The sequence below is a fragment of the Centruroides vittatus genome, unplaced genomic scaffold (genome assembly GCF_030686945.1).
Source record: "Centruroides vittatus isolate TY-2023 unplaced genomic scaffold, ASM3068694v2 contig_2104, whole genome shotgun sequence".
Taxonomy (NCBI): domain Eukaryota; kingdom Metazoa; phylum Arthropoda; class Arachnida; order Scorpiones; family Buthidae; genus Centruroides; species Centruroides vittatus.
In genome coordinates, this window is record NW_027121305.1 from 1,049,855 (window position 1) to 1,071,213 (window position 21,359).

Sequence of the window (21,359 nt, forward strand, 5' to 3'; positions counted from 1 at the left end):
AGCATTATGACGATGTCACAATAAATAATTCTAAATGCAATGCAACTAGAAGATTTCACTATTAAAAACAGTTATCCGTAAATTCAAAAAATAGAATTTAAATTGTATAAAACATGTACAGCAGACAAAAATATAGTATAAGTCAAAGCTCAAGTCTCATAGCCAAGCATAAGTTTAAACAGCTAGAAAATTTCAGGCCATATTGTTGATGGCATGTTCAAAACTTTTTGTCTTATCAATTATTGTACTACTTAAAAAACCAAAAAAAAAAAACATAATTTTAATAAAATCAGGACTTATCACGCAGCAAAGTAACTAAAAGAATATGGTAAAATCAAGTATGTAGAATTGTCATTTTTTGGAATGAATTTCGGGTATAAACTCCTCTTCAGCTGTTCACAACTCTTAAAAAGGACTAGCCCTGAAAAAATTCGAAAGGAAGAAAAAAACACTTGTTTTATTTATTACTCCTTTAATAATAAATATTAAAAAACTATGTATGCTGAATACTTTAGAAGAGTTTTGAAAGTCTATTTTAAAAAAGTTTTCAGCAGCTGAGGAGGGGTTTAAGTCTTTACATCTGAAATGCATTATACGAAACAACGATTTCACACGCTTGATTTTTGTCACACTCTTAGAGACTTCCCTGCACGATAAGTCCTGATTTTATAAAATTGTGTGATTTAAGAAGTACAGATATCACCTATATCAATGACAATGATATAATGCAAAGTAACATAAGAGCAATCTAAAATTGGGGTGCCTCCCAGGAAGATTTCTATAGGAAGCTGGTCCTTATTTAGGTGTAGACATATTAAAACAAAAAACTAAAAAGGTGGCTGGCCAGTTGATCAGATGTGACCAACCACCAGTGTTCAGTGATTTTTATCCACTTGGTCACTTGCAGGCTTCAAGCTATATTATTGCTTACATTTGACAATGTAATTCAGACTTTGATTTGCAACATGCATGTATTTATCACGTTGGAATAAAATTATGGCTGAAATTCAAAATACTGAAAATTGTGATCTGCAAACACCAAACACATTCAGGATGGCACTAATTGAACAGGATAGTTGCAGAGTAGGTCTAAAGTAAATATCTGTAAACAAAGATTATGATGCATGATCGGACAGTAACTAGCAAAATGCCTGTCTAGTATGAGGAGTTACAAGTCTTATTGCAGATTTTTTTAAACTTTAATGAAGTTTGCTTCTTATGATAGATTCATTTAAAGTCGGGTGCTTTCACATATTAGCTAAATCATCATTAGGTATACTAAATCAGAATTAGAAAGCAGTTGCATAAGTATAAATATAAAATTAAAATGGAAGTATTAGTTTATATTGTAAATACTTTTAATCATAGGACACAGTGTAAAATAAACTTGATGCTAAGTAATCTTATTCCAGTTTCAAATGGACATTTTGAAGCACTTGAACTTGTTTTGTGTAATATTTAAACTCAATTATAACAAAAATACTTTAATGATTATTATTTTTGAGTGGTTAATTATTAGCTGAAGAAAGCATTGATAGAGTAAGTTGTCTTTATTACATTTGAATATATTATATCAAGACTTGTAAAAAAAGAATTAAAATTACTTACTTTCAGACTTCCTCTTCCAAATGTAAATGATATATACAGTAATGATCGTTACAGTTAATACTGAAAAAACAAATATCATAATGACAGCAATTCCTGGCAAATCCCAAACAGTCCATTCAGTTTCAGGTGGTGGTAATGGTGGAGGTATACAAGGACAATCAGCACAAGAACAAGGAGCAGTTCCTGGCTTAACAGGCTCAGAACAAGGTATTATTTTTGAATTTAAGAGTTTATTTGTTTCTGAACTGTCATTTCTCACATCAAAATCTATTATGACTGGAGACTGCGGATTATTTCCCAATGAATTAAGTAATCGAGATGGATCGCAACCTTTTACTCCCCATTTTCCACATAAAAGAACAAGTGCACTTAAACCTGGAGCAAATTGTACATTCTTACAGGAATTGTAAATACCTTCAGCATATATTTCAGCTGCATTACATACCAATTCTGACACAGTAATATTTCCTTCGGCATTGTGTGAAGTATTTGTAACCTGTAATCAAAATAATAAAGGTTATAAATTTATATTAAAAATATCTATTATTATTATTATGTTGGGTTTTGTGAGTTATACTCAGTTGACACCGGTGCTGTATACTATGCTGGACCAAGTGTCAAGGTATAGTGACCAAAAGACAAAAATGAAATAAGTGTGTCAGTGTGTGTGTCTGTATTCAGGAATTTCCTAACAATATGACATGTATTCAATATAGTGCCTTCTGTAGTGTGATGTATGTGTTTCTATTTAATTGTAATGTTCCCAGGCCTTTGTTTAGTGTGTGTGGAGAGAATGACAGGTACAATAAGCACCCTATCCATCTTCCACAGATGCCTTATTTCCTGAGTGAGTTCTGTGTACTTTCTGACTTTTTAGCACGTGTGTTTTGTACATTGTGAGTGTTTGCAATGGATATGTCTATAATGTATCTGATTTTATTGTGTTTGTCAATGAATTTGATGTCTGGTCTAATGTGGTAAATTGTTTTATCTGTGATTACAGCTGTGTCGTAGTACATTTTGTGGGTGTCGTTTTCCAATACCGTCTGTAAAATGTATTTGTATTATGGTTCGTGGATGTCTAATAATTTGTGTTTGTTTGCAAGCTCTTGGTGTATTATATTTGCTACTTGATTATGTCTACGTGAATAATCTGTCTGTGCCAAGAGCTTGCAACCGGACGTGTTGTATATACTGGCATGATGTGACATAGTAATTATTATTATTATTATATATAAACTTAATATTTATATAAAACATTTAAAATTTTAAAAATATTTTAATAATAAAAATTTAAAAATCAATTATTGATTCTTTTTTCGATAACTGCATCGAGTAAGATTTATTTGTTTAAAAATAATCTAAATATGATATAATAAATGTAGAATAGAATTAGAATAGTGATGGAGTGAAGGAGTGATGATCATTATCAGTACTAAAAAAGAATTATTAGTTTACAGGAAATCTCCTAATTACATTATTAAATGCTGAAAGAATATTTTTGACTAATTGAGCCTATGATAAAACAGCTTTTCAATATTTAAGAAATGAGAAAAATCTTTGGGATTAACATTTTAAGTGACTCAAGTCTCATTTTCAGGTTTTCTTCAGAATAGAGCACTATCCAAACAAAAGCGTAACTCTAGTCACTCTAATAAATTGTAGAGTTAAACTAAAGTAACTCAAACTGCACAACTGGCAGATGAACTCATGCACTACGTAACCCATAATTGATTTCAAATTGACTTTTTTCAATTAACCTGTGGGTTATCCATACACAAACACACAATCAAGTTAAATTAATTGGATATCTTTAGCTATAACAAAAATTAAAACTTAGCAAATTCTTATTAAAACCCAAAGATAATCTGGTTACTTTTATTGCTTGAATTTATTAGAATTCACAATTTGCTTAATATGTATCTATTATATGTATAAACATTGATATTGCAAGATATGTTGATACCAAAGTTTGCATATCTTTTATAAAAGTAAAAAAAAAAAAAAAACTACGATATACCTGTAAAAAGTCACTTTGCTTTGCAGAACAAATCACTTCACAAAACATGTCAGCTAAATTTGCAAAACAAGAGGGGCATCTTCTAACAACGGCACCTAGCATAGGTAACTGGGCATTCAAATTCATTACTTGCGTATCATCACAGCATAAATAGCCATTGTCTGAAATGTTTAAAAATAAAATTACGAATCAGAATTTTATACACTTTTTGTTAACACTTCAAAAATTATACTACTAAATAATCAACATATTAGATATTGAAACAATAATGAAACGTAATAAAATTGTTAAGGTTGGCTTCTCTTGCACAAGCACCAAGTGCTCTTCCCTCCAGACTAAACTACCTTTTGCATTTTTCGGGATTTTTTAATCCGGTACAATTCCTGATGTTTGACAGATAAGTGTTCTGACTCCTATCTAAGTGTGGGAGAGAGACGATCTGAGTAATTACAGAGTAATCTGGATGACACTGTCTTGAAATCGTTCCGTAGTATACTGTGTAGGAGATTACTCTTTTGTTTAAATGGTAAAGAAATTTTACATGAGAATCAAGTGGGTTTTCATCCTGGATATAGTACTGTAAATAATATTTTTGTCTTTGTACTGTTATACAGAAAAATCTTAAGAAAACATAGGAAGGTATATGCCTTTTTTTCATGGACTTAACCTACAGTCTTTGATAAGATTAACAGACATTTACTGTGGTTAAAGATGATACGACAGAAATAAATATGTAATTAAAACTGCATGTTAACTGAATTTCATGAAAGCACTTCTATTATGGTTAGAGAAGGCAGTGTGTGTTCATCAGCTATATATCGGAGATTTTAAACAGGACTGTATTTTGTTGTTTTATTTAGTGCTTTTTCTTAATGATCTTATTGATATTGTTAACAATTTGGCAAATGGTATTGAAATTAATGGGATTCAGATTAAAATTCTTGCTTATGCAGACAATATTGTAATTTATCAGACTCTGTAATTGGTTTACAGAGAATGATTGATTTATTGGCTAACTATTTAATTGAAAATGACTGAATCTGAAGATTTTTTTTTTTCTGTAGAGGCGAGAAGACAAGATGAAATAAATGGTCATTTAAATGGATTTCTTGTGCATGTTACAAATAGTTATAGATATCTGGAAGTCACCTTCTCCAATAATGGATCTTTTCAAACGCAATATTTAAACAAGAAAACACAAACTAGGATTTTTCCGAATAAAATCATTCAATTGAGAAAAGCAGCTATGTTTTCTAATTTATACAATCATTTAAGTCTATTAAAATCTGTAGTATTGCCCTCTTTGTTATATGCCTCATTAATTATGGGTTTTCAGTTAACTAATAGGAACAAAATAAAAGCTAAATTTCTAAAAAAGTTATAAGGATTAGCTTGATGTCTCCTAATTCTTTTGTCCATTTGGATGATTAACTGGCCCCTCTAAAATTACTAATTGTTAGATGATCAGGTAAACTGGTTTATAAGAATTTAGGATAAATGAACTGCAACTATGTGAAGTGTGTTTAAAATTTATGTTAAATAATAATAATAATAATAATAATAATAATAATAATAATAATAATAATAATAATTTGGATTGACCTCATTTCTTTAACAATTTATGTAAGAAAAATAATGTTTAATATTTTGGCATTACAAGGATTAGACCAACAATTCCAATTCAATATTTTTGATAATTTTTTGCATCTTATTTATTCAGATATTGACAAGAATCAGTACTGTAGCTGGTACAAGTTAATTGTTATCATCCTTATTAAATCCCTTGATTATATAAGGATGTATATATAAAAAAAAAAAAACAACTATCTGTGGGCATTCTGTAATGTTACAGAAAAACATTTTTAATTGGTCTAATCTTCCCAGTTTTTTTAAGAGATTATGTTAATCTTTTACATCTAGATAGCACGACTTCCAATATATAAATCAAATGCTATTGGATACCCAAGTTGGAAGCATTTGTCTTTTGAATTAATATTGGAACCACACTTGTTTTCTTTTTTAGACAAGTTTCATATCATAAACATATAAAACTTACCTAAAAAGTTAACACCTAAAACATTTATTTACTTTAGATGGATGCTCCCTACGCAAAGTAAAATAATATTATACTATATATTCTTTTATGATTTATTTTGTATTTTTATCAGTTTTCAGGTTTTGCTTTGTTGGGAAATTATTTATATTCTAGATATTTTACATATTTTAACTTGAGGCATTAGAAAGAATTAAAAAAAAAATAAACAGAGTTATTAACTACGGATATCAAAAATACAAGTTAAAATATGTAAAATATCTAGAACATAAATAATTTTCCAACAAAGCAAAATATTAAATATTTTAGAGTTTCAAATAAATAAAAAAATCTATACTTAACAAGTAACTTCATTAATAACAGCTACAAAAAATACGTAATTACTAATAAAACTTACTTTGGTTAAAATAGGGACAAAGTTTAGATAAAATCTGAAGACTTTCTTCTTTATTCTGTAATAATTTTGGAGGTCCGTCATATTTACAAACGGCGGATTTGTTTGTTTTGACGTCAATACCACAGGATCCGTACCAAACACATTGATCTCCCTAAATATTTAATATATATTTAATATACTTTCTATTATAGAAAAATGTAAATTAATTCTTTTATTTTCAATTACAGATAGTTTAACTTTAATCATCATATTATTCGTGTAATTTATTCAATTCCTGCCTTTCTCTTACGTTCTCTTAAATTAACCGATTATATTTACTGAAATAAAACCTAAAGCAGTTTGAGAAGAAACTTAAAATTGGTATATACACATCACATTAAGAAACACTGACTATGGTTAAAATAGAGAATCCTGAGAATGAATTTAAGGCTATATCTGATGAGCTGAAGTAGCTTGAAGAACATTTTATATGAGAAAATAAAGAAAACCTCTTGATGTAAAAATAGTGTTTATATTAATAAAAAAACTCCTGACTTTTTAAAATATAGACAAAATTAAAAATAATTAAATTAATCATCTGAAAATGACTAGCAGTATTAGTAATAGTGGCTAGTGAAATTTTCATTAAGTCCGACTGCCACTCGAGATATGACATGCGACCTCCCGTCGTCTCCGACCTTTAACTGCGAAAATTTAATAGTATCGATGCTCATATAGAAAAATAACCAATAACCCTGCCAGTTTTAAAATTTTTAGTTCGTCTAGTCCCGAGATACAATGCAAACAGACGTCAACACATGCAAATTTTATAAAGAGAATTTTTACATTTTCGGGCTCGTAGTGGAAACAAAACATCAAGAAATAAAAAACCAGGGGTCATAACTTTCCCATAATAACTATACTTTCCCTACATCACAGTCTGTAACAGCTGGGAAAGTAAATCAGCTGCGAAAAAAATGTTTGTGGTTCCTGATACTACTTTCTCTCTACGTAGAATGTCTCAATAAGGTCGGTAGTTCATGAATTACTATAGCCTATTAAAATACATTTTGCTTTGAGATGGTTTAGAGAATAATAATATTCTCTTTCTATTTAATATTAGATATTAGCAAGAAAATTAATACAGTATATCGCACGATTTTCAAGTAGAAGGTGAATATATTTTAATTAATATGATTTTTTTAGTTTAAGTAGATTAAAATAAAAGTGTATGAGGTGTTTAAATGACAAAAAAGTCGTAGAAAATAAATAGTTTTCTTGCAGCAGGCGTAATATAAGTGGGGCTACATCCGGCTTTCCATAAATCAAAGCTACGTTCCCTATTCAATCTTAATCTTCTTGTTTATAAAATTTATTTGTTTGTCATTAATTTAGTTGACTAGAAAGGTGAAACCTATTGCATTTCCACTGATGTCGCCAATACGAACAAGTTCATATCATTAAATCATCTACGTATCTAAAGATGCACAAGCTAACCTCTTGATTTTCATTTTTAAATTAGCAATTCTACTAAATTCATCAGAATTTCAGCAAATTTTCCATTAACTAGTGAATATATTCCTCTGTTTTGTAGGATTTTATTATTGTAAACAAAATGTAAAATTCTTCTATTTGCATATTTATCATATCTGAAAAGATCGGATTAACAGGTCATATATCATAGTTAAATTATTCAAAAGCAGCCGAGAAAAACGATCTGATGGTATAGTTCTGTCTTTTTATATGCTTTAAATAGTAATATTTTACAGAAAATTAAACAATTTCTTAATAATGCAACGTTAAACGCACAATATACAGAAGTATTATGTAAATTGAGTCATTTCGATAAGTATATTTTATCAATATTATCATAGATATATATTTTAAATATTTTACATTCATCGTTACATAAATATTTTATGAGCATTACCACATTTTGGACAGTGATCTTCTTTTTAAACATTTGATTTTCAAAAACATCTAATGCATTGTATCATTAATTTGCTCTGTATTAATTACTAGTGGATCTTAAAATAAATTGTGTACATACCAAGATATTTTATGTAGAAAGGTTAAATGTGTGATCGAGATCTCCAAAATGTCTGTAAGGTCGATCCACGATCAACCTTCCAGACATTTCGGAATTTTTGATAACGTACTCAATACATTTCACGTTTATGAGTATATTGGTACAAGAATATAGCTTTTTACATAAACCAATATTAATATTTTTTGTACTGAATACAAAATTAAGAATTGAAATTTTAAAAAAAGCCAAAGAAAATTACTTACCAAAGATAAATTAATGATCACAATTATTATAAAACAGCTAAGTTTATTCGGCTTAAAATACTGCAGATCTTTCATTTTCTTGTATTAATACCTTTAAGAAAAAAAATCGGGTTTACAAAATTTAATATAATAATTGACACACGGCAAAACAATTTGAAACATTCAGCGTAGACCACCTAGAATAGAAAGTCTAGAGAAAACGTCTGCTTACGATACTATTTATGTAATGACAAATTTGTCTTTTGTATAATAATTTAATGTATATTTTAAACAGGTTCTGTATAATTTTGTTTCCATTGCTGATATGTCAACAAGTTGTCTGAAACAGAGAATAACCCACTAACCCGTACAGAATCTTCTTCCTCTCTCAATAGGTCAATCTGCTCCCAATAAATATTCAACATATCATGGAGTTTTTCAGTCAGAATCACGAGATTAACATATCAGAACTTGTTTCTTAGAGTATATTTTGTATTTCCTTATTATGTTAAAATTGTAATTTCAATATGCTTTAGAGCCAACAATAAAAATATCTTCTGCATTTAGGTCGTCATTGCGAGAAGTCCAAAAATGAAATTTGACAGAAACTGTTACCTGTAGCATCCAGACTTAATACATCTGTTGTCATATTTGCATCTATAAATCAGCAGAAACAGCAGATGCGCATCTGCTGTTTCTGCTGGTGGTGGCGGTGAAAATACACCTGCAAAATCAATACAACATTATGTCCTACCTCACCTAATAAGACGATAAATACTCCTACAATAAATGGTTCTAACACAGGGCTCGAATATAAATGCATAACGAGAAATTAATCAAAATTTTTAACCGTATTTTCATATAATATTGTTCTCGTAAAAGCTTCCAATTCCTCATCTAAATATATTCCATTATTTAAATTCAATTATTACCATACTTTACAGTATATAAGACAACTTAAAAAAAAAACCACACCGCATCTTATGGTATAAGAGATTGTGATCTCTCGTGGTCTAATGAATTCCCTAAATGGCCTTCAATAGAGTACAGTTAGCCCTACCTAGACTAACTCCAGAATAAAAATATATTTTAATTAAACGATAACATTTCTATTACTTTTAATTGAAATATAATAAAAACATTTGGGGCCCAACTACCAAACCACGAGACAGTTTAAATACACTAAGTATTGATACTTTTGGAGACGAAATGGGAACGCGCCTTATATACCACACGATACGGTAATTACCTTTTATAAGGGGTAATTTAGGGCTAGTTTCAACTGCGTCGCACGATGACGTAGCCGCTCAAATCCTTTCAAAATTTACCAAATCGAAAAAACTCATTGCAAGTTATTTATTTACAAATAATTATAAATTTAATTAGTTAAAAAAAGGCGAGATAATTTACAAAAGAATATTTCTTTCACTGAGAATTATTCATATTTGGAATCTTGATTAAGGAAAAAAAAAAAAAAAAAAAGACTGAACTTAATGAATAGCAATAAATGATAACTTGATAATTTTAGCTTTAGCATCATCATCGTGATAATGATAAAGCTGAAATTATGTTTCAAAAGCCATTCCAAAACTAAAAATCAATATATCTTTAATCAAAACTTAGATGACGAATAGTAGATTAAATGTTTAATTTCTTAAATTAGCATAAATTCCAGCATATAACTTGTACAATAATAAAAAAAAACATCTTTGACTAAGTTAGCTATTACTAGCATTGGCGTAGCCAGGGTTTCGTTATGGGGGGGGCCTAGTAGAGGCTGTAATTTTCTGGAGAGGGGCACCGGGTTAACTGGGGGCCGTGCCCACCCATGCCCCTTCCTGGCTACGCCCATGATTATTAGGTTCCTAATAAAGAAAGAAACCCTGGTCTATTTTGTTTGAATGAATACTACTCAAACTTGGGTGTAAAGTTAATCTATTTCAAGATCAAACCAAATTTTGCATTAAAAAACTGATCAAAAAAAGTCGAAGCACCATCTCGAGGGCCCTAAGTAGTACTCGAGTTTAAACCTATTGTCGTTCTTTATTTTAATTTAATAAATTTTGAGTTACTATTTCAAAATAATGGAGAGGGTAGAAGTAATCAATTTGTTAAAAAACGCTGCGTAAATAATTTTTATGTACAAGTTTATAAAAAAATTAGAATATTTCTAGAGTGGAATAACCTAGATCCTCTTACACTGTAAGACAATACAAAATTTAGAAATCATTAAATCATTTTAGATATTCTTACAGATTTGTAAATGTCGAAACACCCTTCAGATTACAATTTAATATGATAAAAAAGTTAAATAGATTAAAGTATTTTGATTCTTTGGAAATCCTTAAAAGAAAAACAACAAACACCGAACTATAAATTATGCAGTAAAATATTTACTGATCAAAACATTTTCGGTCCTTTTTTTATTGACCTTCGTCGGGAAATACACACATTATATAATTTAACAAGAAAGAACAGAGGCGCATATTCTAAAAAACAGTTTTACGTCATTCCATTTCTGGAATAAGATAAGGATTAAAAGCCTCAAAAGAAGCAATTCAAAACTTATCCAGGGCCATAAAAATCAAAATGTCGCTCGTCGTCAAATTAAAATCATTAACTAAAACTTTAAATAAATCGAGTATTTGAATGCCCTAGAATATTTTGTAATATGTTACTATTTTAATATTAAACCTTAGAAGACAGTTCACTTTATGATTTTCTAAGAGCTGATAAAGTAGGGGGGGGACCCGATACCAGAGCTATTTTTCAACCGGTACGTGTCGGTACCCCATACCAGTGGCGTAGCAAACATAACTGCCGCCCGGGGCATGACACCTTATTGGCACCCCCTCCCCCCTCCAAAAACACATAGTTTGTCTCAGAGACCATTCGGGCGCCACTCGCAGAGGGGCCCCAGTGCACGATACACCCCTTTGTCCCCCTTGCTACGCCACTGCCCCATACCAACAGACGGCATTAAAAAGTACCGGTAGTATGTAGTACAGACAGTTTATCAGAAAAACAATTCTATATGTTCTCCCATTAACGCATATCGGCAGCCAATTTTGTTTTAGAAGAACACTAACCATAACACATATATTCTCGATATATTCTTTATGCTAATACCCTTTATATATATTCTCAATAAGTGCAAAATGTAGTATATGAAGATCTCAACACAGTCAATACGGAATAAACGAAAAAATTGGCGATGTTTACCGCACTAAAAAGGTAGGTCACAACCTACTACTACTCGTGACCTTGCCACGTTCGGTTGACACGCGAAGAATTTACCACACAAAATACGTCATAATTATTTACTTATATGACGTGATATCTTAAGTAATTACTATAAATATACTAAATTTTTGTTGAAATGCGAAAAATGACGAAACATTGACGAAATTAGCGCATGAAAAATACCGGAAGCAGTGGCGTAACTAAAATTTCGCTCTGGGGTGATCTGGAAGAATGATTTAAAAAGTACAGTCAGACGGAAAAAAAATTAAGTGTCCCTTATGTTCTAGAATGCTCCACACACATCTAGAACAGCCAAGGACCGTCGGCGCACCCGGAGGGGAGCCGAGGGTCCATGGCACCCTCCAAAGAAAAACAAACATTTGAATTCGCATTAAAAATATTTATATCCATTCGACTCGGCTCCCCTTGAAATTAAATTCCGCTTTTGCCATTGATCTAGAAGAAAAATGAGAGAACAAACTCGACGAACTTTCTTTTATAACAATGCGAGTCACGTTGTATAAGCAAGCGATTGATACCGGAGGATTCAGTTGTTTTTTTTTTTAATATTATAATAAGAAATGAGATAATAAATCTATATTTATTCTAGATCTGTTGTTTATGGGTTTTTTTCAGTTTAAATTTTATTCCTAAAGCCTCTGGGGATCCAACAACACCCACGCTACCCCATAAATACGCCACAGATCGGAAGCAAATAAACGATTAAAAAATGCCTTTATCATCGTTTGTTTTTAACGAAGCGAATTTAATTAATATTCTATATTAATATATTTGGTATTATCGTGGTAAAACACTACGCTTTGTTTGTCGATCAATTCTGGCCTTTTCTGTTTGATGATATTACTCAATTTGTTTACTCCACGGCAGTACACTTTCGAATCAATTGTTAAATTGTCTGGTAAAAGCTCAAAAACAAATTTCTTTAAAATCCAACCATAGAGAGCATCTCTCGTTAATAACACGTGGAACCCATATATCGAGCTTTGAAACGAAACCAATTCGTTTTAAGTAATAATAAACGGTTCGATTTAACAGATTTAATCTCTTAGTGGTTTCACGCGTTGTTATACGGCGGATTGCTTCGATCGGTACCTTTATTTCGTTTTCATTGGCTTCGAATGGCCATCCAGAATGTGGTGTATCTTCGATATTAAAATTGCTAGAACGCAATTTTGTAAACCAGTTTTGGCACTGTCTTTCCCTCAACGCGTCTTCTCCAAACGTGTACCACAATTCTTTTCTTGTTTGAACGGCGTTTTGATTTTTTAGTTATAAAAAAGCAAATGTATAAATGTTCTACTATGACAATACAATTTCATTTTTGCCGTATTAGTGTGACGAGTTAAAACCGTCACTTCAAACTGATGACACCGAAAGATATGCCAAATCAGATTTCGATTTATGATGATTCAGATCATTTCCGTTTCGAGGTTCTGCCATGTTTGCTTTTGCACCCACGCGAACATTCATATTTCCGGTCTAAAAAATATCAATTATATAATCATTTTTGAGATCATCGCGTGATTCACTTGAGAAACTGAATGGTGTGGAAAAGAAAAACACGTTTCCGGTTAATTACTCTTTAATAAACTTTTCATCGTTGCCTCAAATGATTTATTTACGAGACCGGGGCCGTGGCTAGAATGTTTGGGCAAACTTAAATATGGCGCCATCTGAATAAGCCTTTCATTAGTTTGTTAGAAATCATAAACACTGTTAATATAATGAATATTATATTAGAAGCACGGTGACGCGTTACGGCTTCTTGGGGCTCAGGCAAATTTGAATTAGAGGGCCTCGTGTCCGTTCCCCCGAAGAAATTCGGGGGAAGGATTTTCTCACAAAAGATTGATTCGGGGTCCCCTTCTGGTGGGGCACCAGGAAATCGCCTCCTTTTTCCTACGTGATAACGCGTCACTGTACAAGTACACGTGACAATTTTTCATACTCGCATGTGACAATTTTCTATGTAGGCCTATTTACTAGTTCGGCCACGTATCAATTTTGAAATTTTGGTGCCACAACACCTCGATGCCCCGGCCACCTGCCCGCTCTGCCCCTGTCTTTACGCGCCCCTGTATATGGTAGCGATGCCAAGTTTCTGATCCAACTATTTTTAAAGACAAATAAGAGTTAAGTTTCAGCTCGTCTATCTGTATCGGCATTACTTACTAATTTTCAGTTTAATTGGCAGATTTACAGGCATGATTTGCTTCAATATAAGTTAGTAACCTTTTCAGCAAATGACTACACTTTCTAGAATCACCATGATTTGTAAAAGAAGTAACGCTTATTAAAAATGCAAAGCCCGTTTAATGAGTGGATTACTCGTGGAACCCCAAAATCAATTACAGCGTACGTAATTCGTACCAAAACAAAAATGGCCGATGGCAAATTAGGCTGGTAACAACTGTTGTTAAGTTTTTTTTTTTACAGGAGCCAAAGGATCAAAACCGGGCACAAATTATTATGTCCTAATTTTTTAACATGCTTTTTTTATGAAATTAAAAAGCATACATTCGTGTAGCTTACGTAAAACTCGACATATACAGTGTCCTTGAGCCTGCTGCGTAAACTAATTAACTGTTATAGTTCTCAACTAGTTGAACGAATAATATTTAGACTGCATTTTACATTACAAAACAAATAATTCCAATCGTTTTTTTATTACGAAATATATAATTTAAAAAATAGTGATTAGAAATAAATCGAGAAAAATAAAATAAAAACATCACGAAGGAATTTCTGCATAAAGAACTTGCAAGTCGACGACCAGGAAAATAATGCAAAGTCGGTGACTTCCTTAATTAATAATTTCAGATAATTCTCGATAAGAAAGGGGGAAAAAAACGTTTAAATTGCTTCACCAATGTTTCAAGCTTAATTTTGAGGGCAGGGATGGGTTTTATAAAAATTTGTAAGTGCTAATAGCGAGGTTGAGGCCGAAGTTTTTTAAACGCGAAAACGTGTACGTCGGACGTTCGGCGCCGCTTTCCCGTAAGCCTAGAAGTTTGACAATGGCGTTTGTAACGTCGAGCACGATTCCACTGACTTTCCAAACGCCATTGTCAAACTTCTAGGCTTACGGGAAAGCGGCGCCGAACGTCCGACGTACACGTTTTCGCGTTTAAAACTTCGGCTTCAACCTCGCTAATAGCGCGTAAAATCGTCATTAAGTCCGAACCTACTGGAGATACACGAGACTCTCATTATCTCCCCACCCCCTAGACCGTTGGTTAACCATCAAAATTTAATAGCATCAATTCCCCTAATAAACAAACAAACCTTGAAAAATTTCAGAAATTTTCGACATAAAGCACAGGAGTTAAGATTCGAAGTAGGTAAACAAAATCGTGCCCCCGCACTCACCAACATACAGGAAAAAAAAACCCGCATTTTCTTTCATTTCTCGAAGTCTCCGAGTATAAAAAAGCAAAGATCTTAGAGGGTCATTTTTTTCACCGGTTGGCATACTTTCCTTCTGTTATATATAAAAGCCAGGAAAGCAAAATTAATGTCTTTTCTACAGTCATAATAGATTTTTACATTAGTCATAAAGTGGAGGGCCAATTAATTAATTGCTGTTGAAATAGATATGTCGTCAATTTGGAGTTATTTAACAATTAATAAATATAAATCGTGATTATTCACCACACCAACGTTAAAACACACATTTAATATATGTAACATCTGGTTATTCAGCAACACCTTTTGCTCTTGCTGAATAACCAGAGTAATAACTTCTATTTGCATAATCACAGCAATTCACTACACCTACCCATCACCTTATCTGTTCTTTGCAAAAAGATACGTTTTTGCAAGGAATAGTGCAAAAATCATCGTAACATTGTTACAATATATATATATATATATATATATATATATATATATATATAAACAGCAATGAGTTGCATAACTTTCCGGGCAATAAAGTTAAAATTGTGTATGGCATCATCTGTTATAAAAAGTTTAAATAAAATCTCATATTATTAATTATTATAAAATGGCAAAAAACAGATTTGAGGGTATAAATGAGTTTCATAAAAAAAACTGCAATAATAATAATAATAATAATAATGTAGCAATAAACTCTCCACCTCTGACCTTTAACCACCAGTATTAACAGTATCAATCCCCCTGTAACATTTCTTCCCATAAAATAATGAAAATACCATAAAAAGTGTGCCGCACAACTTTTTCTGGGATTTTCGTCCAAGTACTCGCAACTTTATTGTAAAGATTAATGAGATTAAGATGCCAACTTAGCTCAAATATTTAATAATGGTTTAAAATCGTACCATTAAATTGATGCAGTGGAATTAGCGACGGAAAAATATGATGCACGGCACTAGGGGATGCTAATTAACTTATATCAAATCTAAGAAGCACCCGTCTTTAGAGATATTAAAACCCGAAAAATCTGAATCTTACATTCGAGTAAATTATATAGTGCTTATCGTCAGTATATTTTCTATTTAGGATGCTGCCTTACAGGTTAACAAGTACTTTTATAGAAGTCTCGAACACAAATTCGTGTTAACAACCACATGGCTTTTTTCCACCTTTATTTAGTTGACACAAAAATCAACAAGTACTTTTATCTTGTTTGCATCATTTCTTGTTTATGGTTTCTTGGAAATGTGAAAATGAGGGATGAAGTTAAACCAACCTTCATTTTTTCCCATTTCACAGACTATGAAATATCAAGGAATGCAGCAGTGTTTACAGCTTCCTCCGAGAAATTCCACGATCTGCAAGTTACCAAATCTTTTTAGATCTAATTCTGTTGCGAGACAAACATGCAATTGCAACTATTTATGTACTATCGGGGCCATGGAGAGAAGGAGCTGAGGATTTTCTCCAGGCCTAGAGAAAACTGGATTTGCCTGAAAAATTATCTTTATTAAACAAGCCCTTGCAAATCAAACCAAATTTGCATAGATTTTGTATTATATATTGACAGATGTAACAATGTTATGGATCCCAAGTTGTTTTGCTAGTTTCGAGGCGGTGAAGCGTTTCACCCTGGCTTGAAGGTTATTGATGACATTGGCGCTGGCGATGTTACGTTGAGTGGCTTGGATGTGATTTTCCAAAAGTGCATTGTAGGAGTCTCTTTTCAAGAGGATGCACTTTTGTAAAATCACATCCAAGCCACTCAACGTAACATCACCAGCGTGAAACGCTTCGCCACCTCAAAACTAGCGAAACAACTGGGGATCCATAACATTGTTACATCTGCACCAGATACCCCCAGAATGTTTGCGTTCGCAAAAACTTATATATTGACATTCTAGTCCTAGAAATACTTGGAATTACATAATATGAAGATGACAAACAAGACAGAATGCATCAAGAGCACTCACTATAAAGTCACACTTCATATTGCTAATAAAACTATACTATTGTCTGCCACTTAACAGATAAAAAGTCATACAAACACATACTAAATGCTTTTGGATATCTTATCTATAGTCAAATCCTTCACATAAAACACAAAATATATAGAATTTTGCACTGAATTCTATAAACAAAAGAACATTTGTTATAGAATCTAAAACAAGTAATCAAAATCTCCATTAGTCTTTCCTATAGCATGCATGTGTTTTCCTACATTTTCACATTTGCTAAACAGTACAGGGATCTATTATAACCTATATAAAAAGGTTTTATTCTCAGATATCATCTTGTAATATAATTTAATTAAACAAAATTCAAACGAATGAGGATGAATTGAATAATGAATGAAACAATGCAGAGAACAAGATTAATTTTATAATCATTTAAACTTGCATTATTTTTTCGCAAATAATTTTTACTTATCAGAGACACACTTTTCACTTCATATTTCATAACACTATTATAAAACTATTCATGTACAGAACTTTAAAAACATTATATATAGATTTTCTCAGTCTCTTCACTTGGAATATAGTACAATATTTGAATTTAAAAAAAAAACAAATCTTATTAACAATACTATCAGTAAGATAAAATGAAATTTTGATTATAATGCCTATAAAATAATGCTAGTACGTAAAAGTACGATGCAAGGAAGAAATATTATTGTGTTCGGACGAATGCTCCACTTAAGGGTACAGAAATTCGGAAATCTTCGAGAGATAAATATATATTTAACTTAAAGAATGGCAGACGGCATATTTACAATATATATGAAATACAGAAGATACAAAAACATCTTCACTTCCGTCCTCTCCAACACCAGGAACTATCAAACAATTTTCCTATGAAGATGTTTTTGTATCTTCTGTATTTTATACATACCGTAAATATGCTGTCTGCCATTTTAAAATTAAAAATGTTCACTGATGATCAGCCATACTTAACTATTTCGCATATCGTGGAAGAGTCGTAGCCTACAATAAAAGGTCGTCTCTACAAAGGAAGACTGTTAGTTCCTTCCAATAAATACATTAGACAGTAAACTAAAACTAAAAATGCTTATTATTATTTCAAAATGCACGATAATTTGTCTAACATTTAAAATTAGTTACGGTATGGGTCATAAAATGGAAGGAAATTGATGAGTCATGAAATCTTAATCTTCAGATCAAACATATCAATTCAGAAATAGTGTAATTACGTATAGTCCTAATATGTAAATATCTAATTAAATATTCAAAATTGCATTAGACAAACAAGATAAACTATGAGTAATAGCATACCAATGTCACGCAATGATCATAAAATCAGAAATGTTAATTTAGCACCTTAATTAATAAATTATGAAACAAAAGTTTGACAAACTTCAAGAAGCAATGTAGATTTATTATTGAGAAAAGTATATTTTTGTATGTAAATTTTTTATGAATGAAAACATTAACTACAACAAAATAACTAATGCTATGTTAGAAAAAAAAATTCTAAATTTTATATATACACAGTCTGTTGTTAAAGATTATTCAGAGGAAAACCTACAATTCACATAGATTGAATTGTATTATTGTAGATAGATATGATATTAACAATTTCCACAGAATATGCGGTTTCATTTGATTTATTTAATATAATTTAACCTAACTTTTATATAAATATAAACAGTATTTTATTTTGTTGATATTAGAATAAAATAAATAAAACAGTGAGAAAGTTTAGGACTGCATGTTCGATATGATTACTATAATTCTGTTGTTAATTAAAAATAAAAATGATATGTTGAAAAAGATAATGTATACCGCTATGTTGGTCTTACGTGCTAATTTATTTTGCAAGTACTTTCGACAGTATATATTTTTATATTATTGTATAATTTTGTAGATTGTATACGTATAATTTGAATTTTCCGTGTGTATGTGGGAGAAGCAATTTGAAAAAACGTTGGTCGATGCTCGGGCTCTTTTTCTTTGAATTCAAATGTTTTCTTCTCTACGAACAATTCTGCCTGAAGACGACAGTTATATACTGTCGAAAGTACTTGCAAAATAAATTATTTTTAAGTAATGCCGACGGACGGTAGTACATGTTATCATTTTCTATTAATATTTGGCACGTATAGCTATTTAAAACTTCATTACTAAAATGATGATGATATATTATAATTCAATTATAAAGTCATAACATAATTCAAATTTACAAGCTAATATTAATTATTTTTGGATGTGCATGATTTACAGCTTAAAGTATTTAGAATATTAAGCAAGCCTTTTCCAGATTCTCTGTCTCAAAAGTTTTATCATCATATTACTATGTATCTTTCTTACACAGTCAACATCATAATATTAATTTCCTGGAAATATGATTTGAAGTACAGTATATAATAGCATATCAAGAAGGTTAACAACAACAAAAATATGGCATTTAAATATGACAATCCATATAATAATAGAAATTTTATAATAGTATGAATTATAAATATTCTCTTGGGTAGGTAACGTGCAAAGTGATATGGCAATAGTAGTACTTGGTACATACCATATTTGAGCTGCAATTTTCAAATTGCAGACCTATACATTCTCACTGTCCTTTGTTAATCTCAAGAACGAAGTTAGATAGATGAAAATAGAGACCGGATACGGAAAGTGTATGTAGTTAATCAAAGCCTTAGACCTCTAAGAACTTCTGGCTGGACTGGAAGTCACCTGATTTAATTCAAAAGTTAAAAATGGAGTTATATATCCGGTCTTGATTTCCATATAGAGAAAGCTCATTTTTTAACTAAAATATGATTAAAAACTGCAACTCGATATTGTGACGACATCACGATAAGTAATTGCTTATTTAAATTTATTTTTAATTGTGTAATATTCACAATAACAAACATTAGACTAGTTATGGATAATAACAGAATTATTAAAGATGCTATTTATTCCTTCAGCTAATAAACATTGTATGCTCTTAATCCTCAGATATTTAACCCTAAACAGTAAGAAGTTTTCTGCAAGTCACTAAGAACTATAAATAAAGTTTATCACAGCAATAGTTAACAACTAATAAGGTTTGGGAAGTTCACTGCATAAAATTATAAATCAATTTCTTGAAGAAAAACAAAAAATAATATTCACTAATACAACTAAGCAAAAAATAAAATATCTAAATAAGATTTCACATGAATTTTATTGTACTTAAATAGAAATTTGGTATCAGTACACAATGACAATAGATTTAAGTGTGCAACCATTCAAACAATTTCATAGTGACAGACAGTAACAATCCACAAGAGGAAAAAAAAAATCTCAGTAATTCAATAACCATCAAATTAACGGATACAATGCTAGTGATAATCAATACGGAACCTTCACAAAAAATATTTTATTAGAACTTTCATGTTCATACAATTTTACATTTGGATCAGATCAATGTGCAAAAATCTCTGTTAGATACTCATATTTATGCTGATATGTCAACTGTTTATTACTACTTTAATAATCCATAACGTGCGTATTTATGTTATCTTAACTTTGCGTGCATACGAATTATGCCGATAATGATGATACAAATAAGATCAAAACAAATTTTATGATAAGAAAACAGTATAAACATTGCAATTTAAGTTATCAAGATGATGGCACTAGTGTCCATCGCCATATTGTATCAGAGCATTTTTCAATTAAGCGGGGCACATGCCCCTTTGAGTAGAGTAAAAAAAATTAAGTAATTAAATAAAAATTTGGTTAAATTTGGTACCCAAGATGGTGGCTCGTCTCTAATTCCAGCAAGGAAACAGTGGGACGCACGTTCTAACCTAACCTATTCTAACAATTTGGTTGCTAATAATTATGGTAATTTATTAGAATAGGTTAGGTTAGGTTAGAACGTGCATCCCACTGTTTCCTTGCTGGAATTAGAGACGAGCCGCCATCTTGGCTACCAAAGGTAACATTAACCGAAAAGAGGGTTCATGGTCGTAACAGAAAATGCACACCAGTCGAAAAACTGAACTTCGCAAAAACAACAAAATCATTTACTGTTAATCTTGCGTGCAAAAAAATTAACTATTATACGCGTATTTAATATTTTCCGGCATTTAATATAATCAGTATTAAGATTCCAAAAATATAAGTTAAACTTTATGCATTTATTGAAACTATAGTTCTTGCAAACGGGACTATTATATGGGGACTGTAAAAATAAAAAGTAAGAAAAATCGCGTGATTTAATGATTGTAAACTTTTACTAATTGTTTTTAAGCGTGTAGTTCTAGTATTAAAATACCGGAGTTCTATATTCTCTAGTAAAACACACTAAACTTAAATGCGAGGCGCTAACAAATATGGCGGAGAGCTCCGATAATGCCTACTCGCGCGCCT

At 31.1% G+C, this 21,359-nt stretch overlaps 1 protein-coding gene across 3 annotated transcripts in view; it reads right to left on the reverse strand.

The window, feature by feature from the left end:
* The window catches only part of LOC136970678 (NPC intracellular cholesterol transporter 1-like), a 152,753-nt gene that overhangs the window by 40,009 nt on the left and 91,385 nt on the right, over nucleotides 1-21,359 (reverse strand). For 2 of the 3 annotated variants that reach the window (XM_067265140.1, XM_067265138.1), the window contains exons 2-5: nucleotides 8,350-8,440; nucleotides 6,079-6,229; nucleotides 3,629-3,789; nucleotides 1,609-2,104 (exon numbers count right to left, since the gene is read on the reverse strand). In XM_067265140.1, coding sequence (XP_067121241.1) covers nucleotides 1,609-2,104; nucleotides 3,629-3,789; nucleotides 6,079-6,229; nucleotides 8,350-8,424 — 883 coding nt within the window. In that variant the 5' untranslated portion in view covers nucleotides 8,425-8,440. Of the gene's footprint in view, nucleotides 1-1,608; nucleotides 2,105-3,628; nucleotides 3,790-6,078; nucleotides 6,230-8,349; nucleotides 8,443-21,359 lie in introns of all 3 variants that reach the window. The other variant, XM_067265139.1, reaches the window with a different exon arrangement.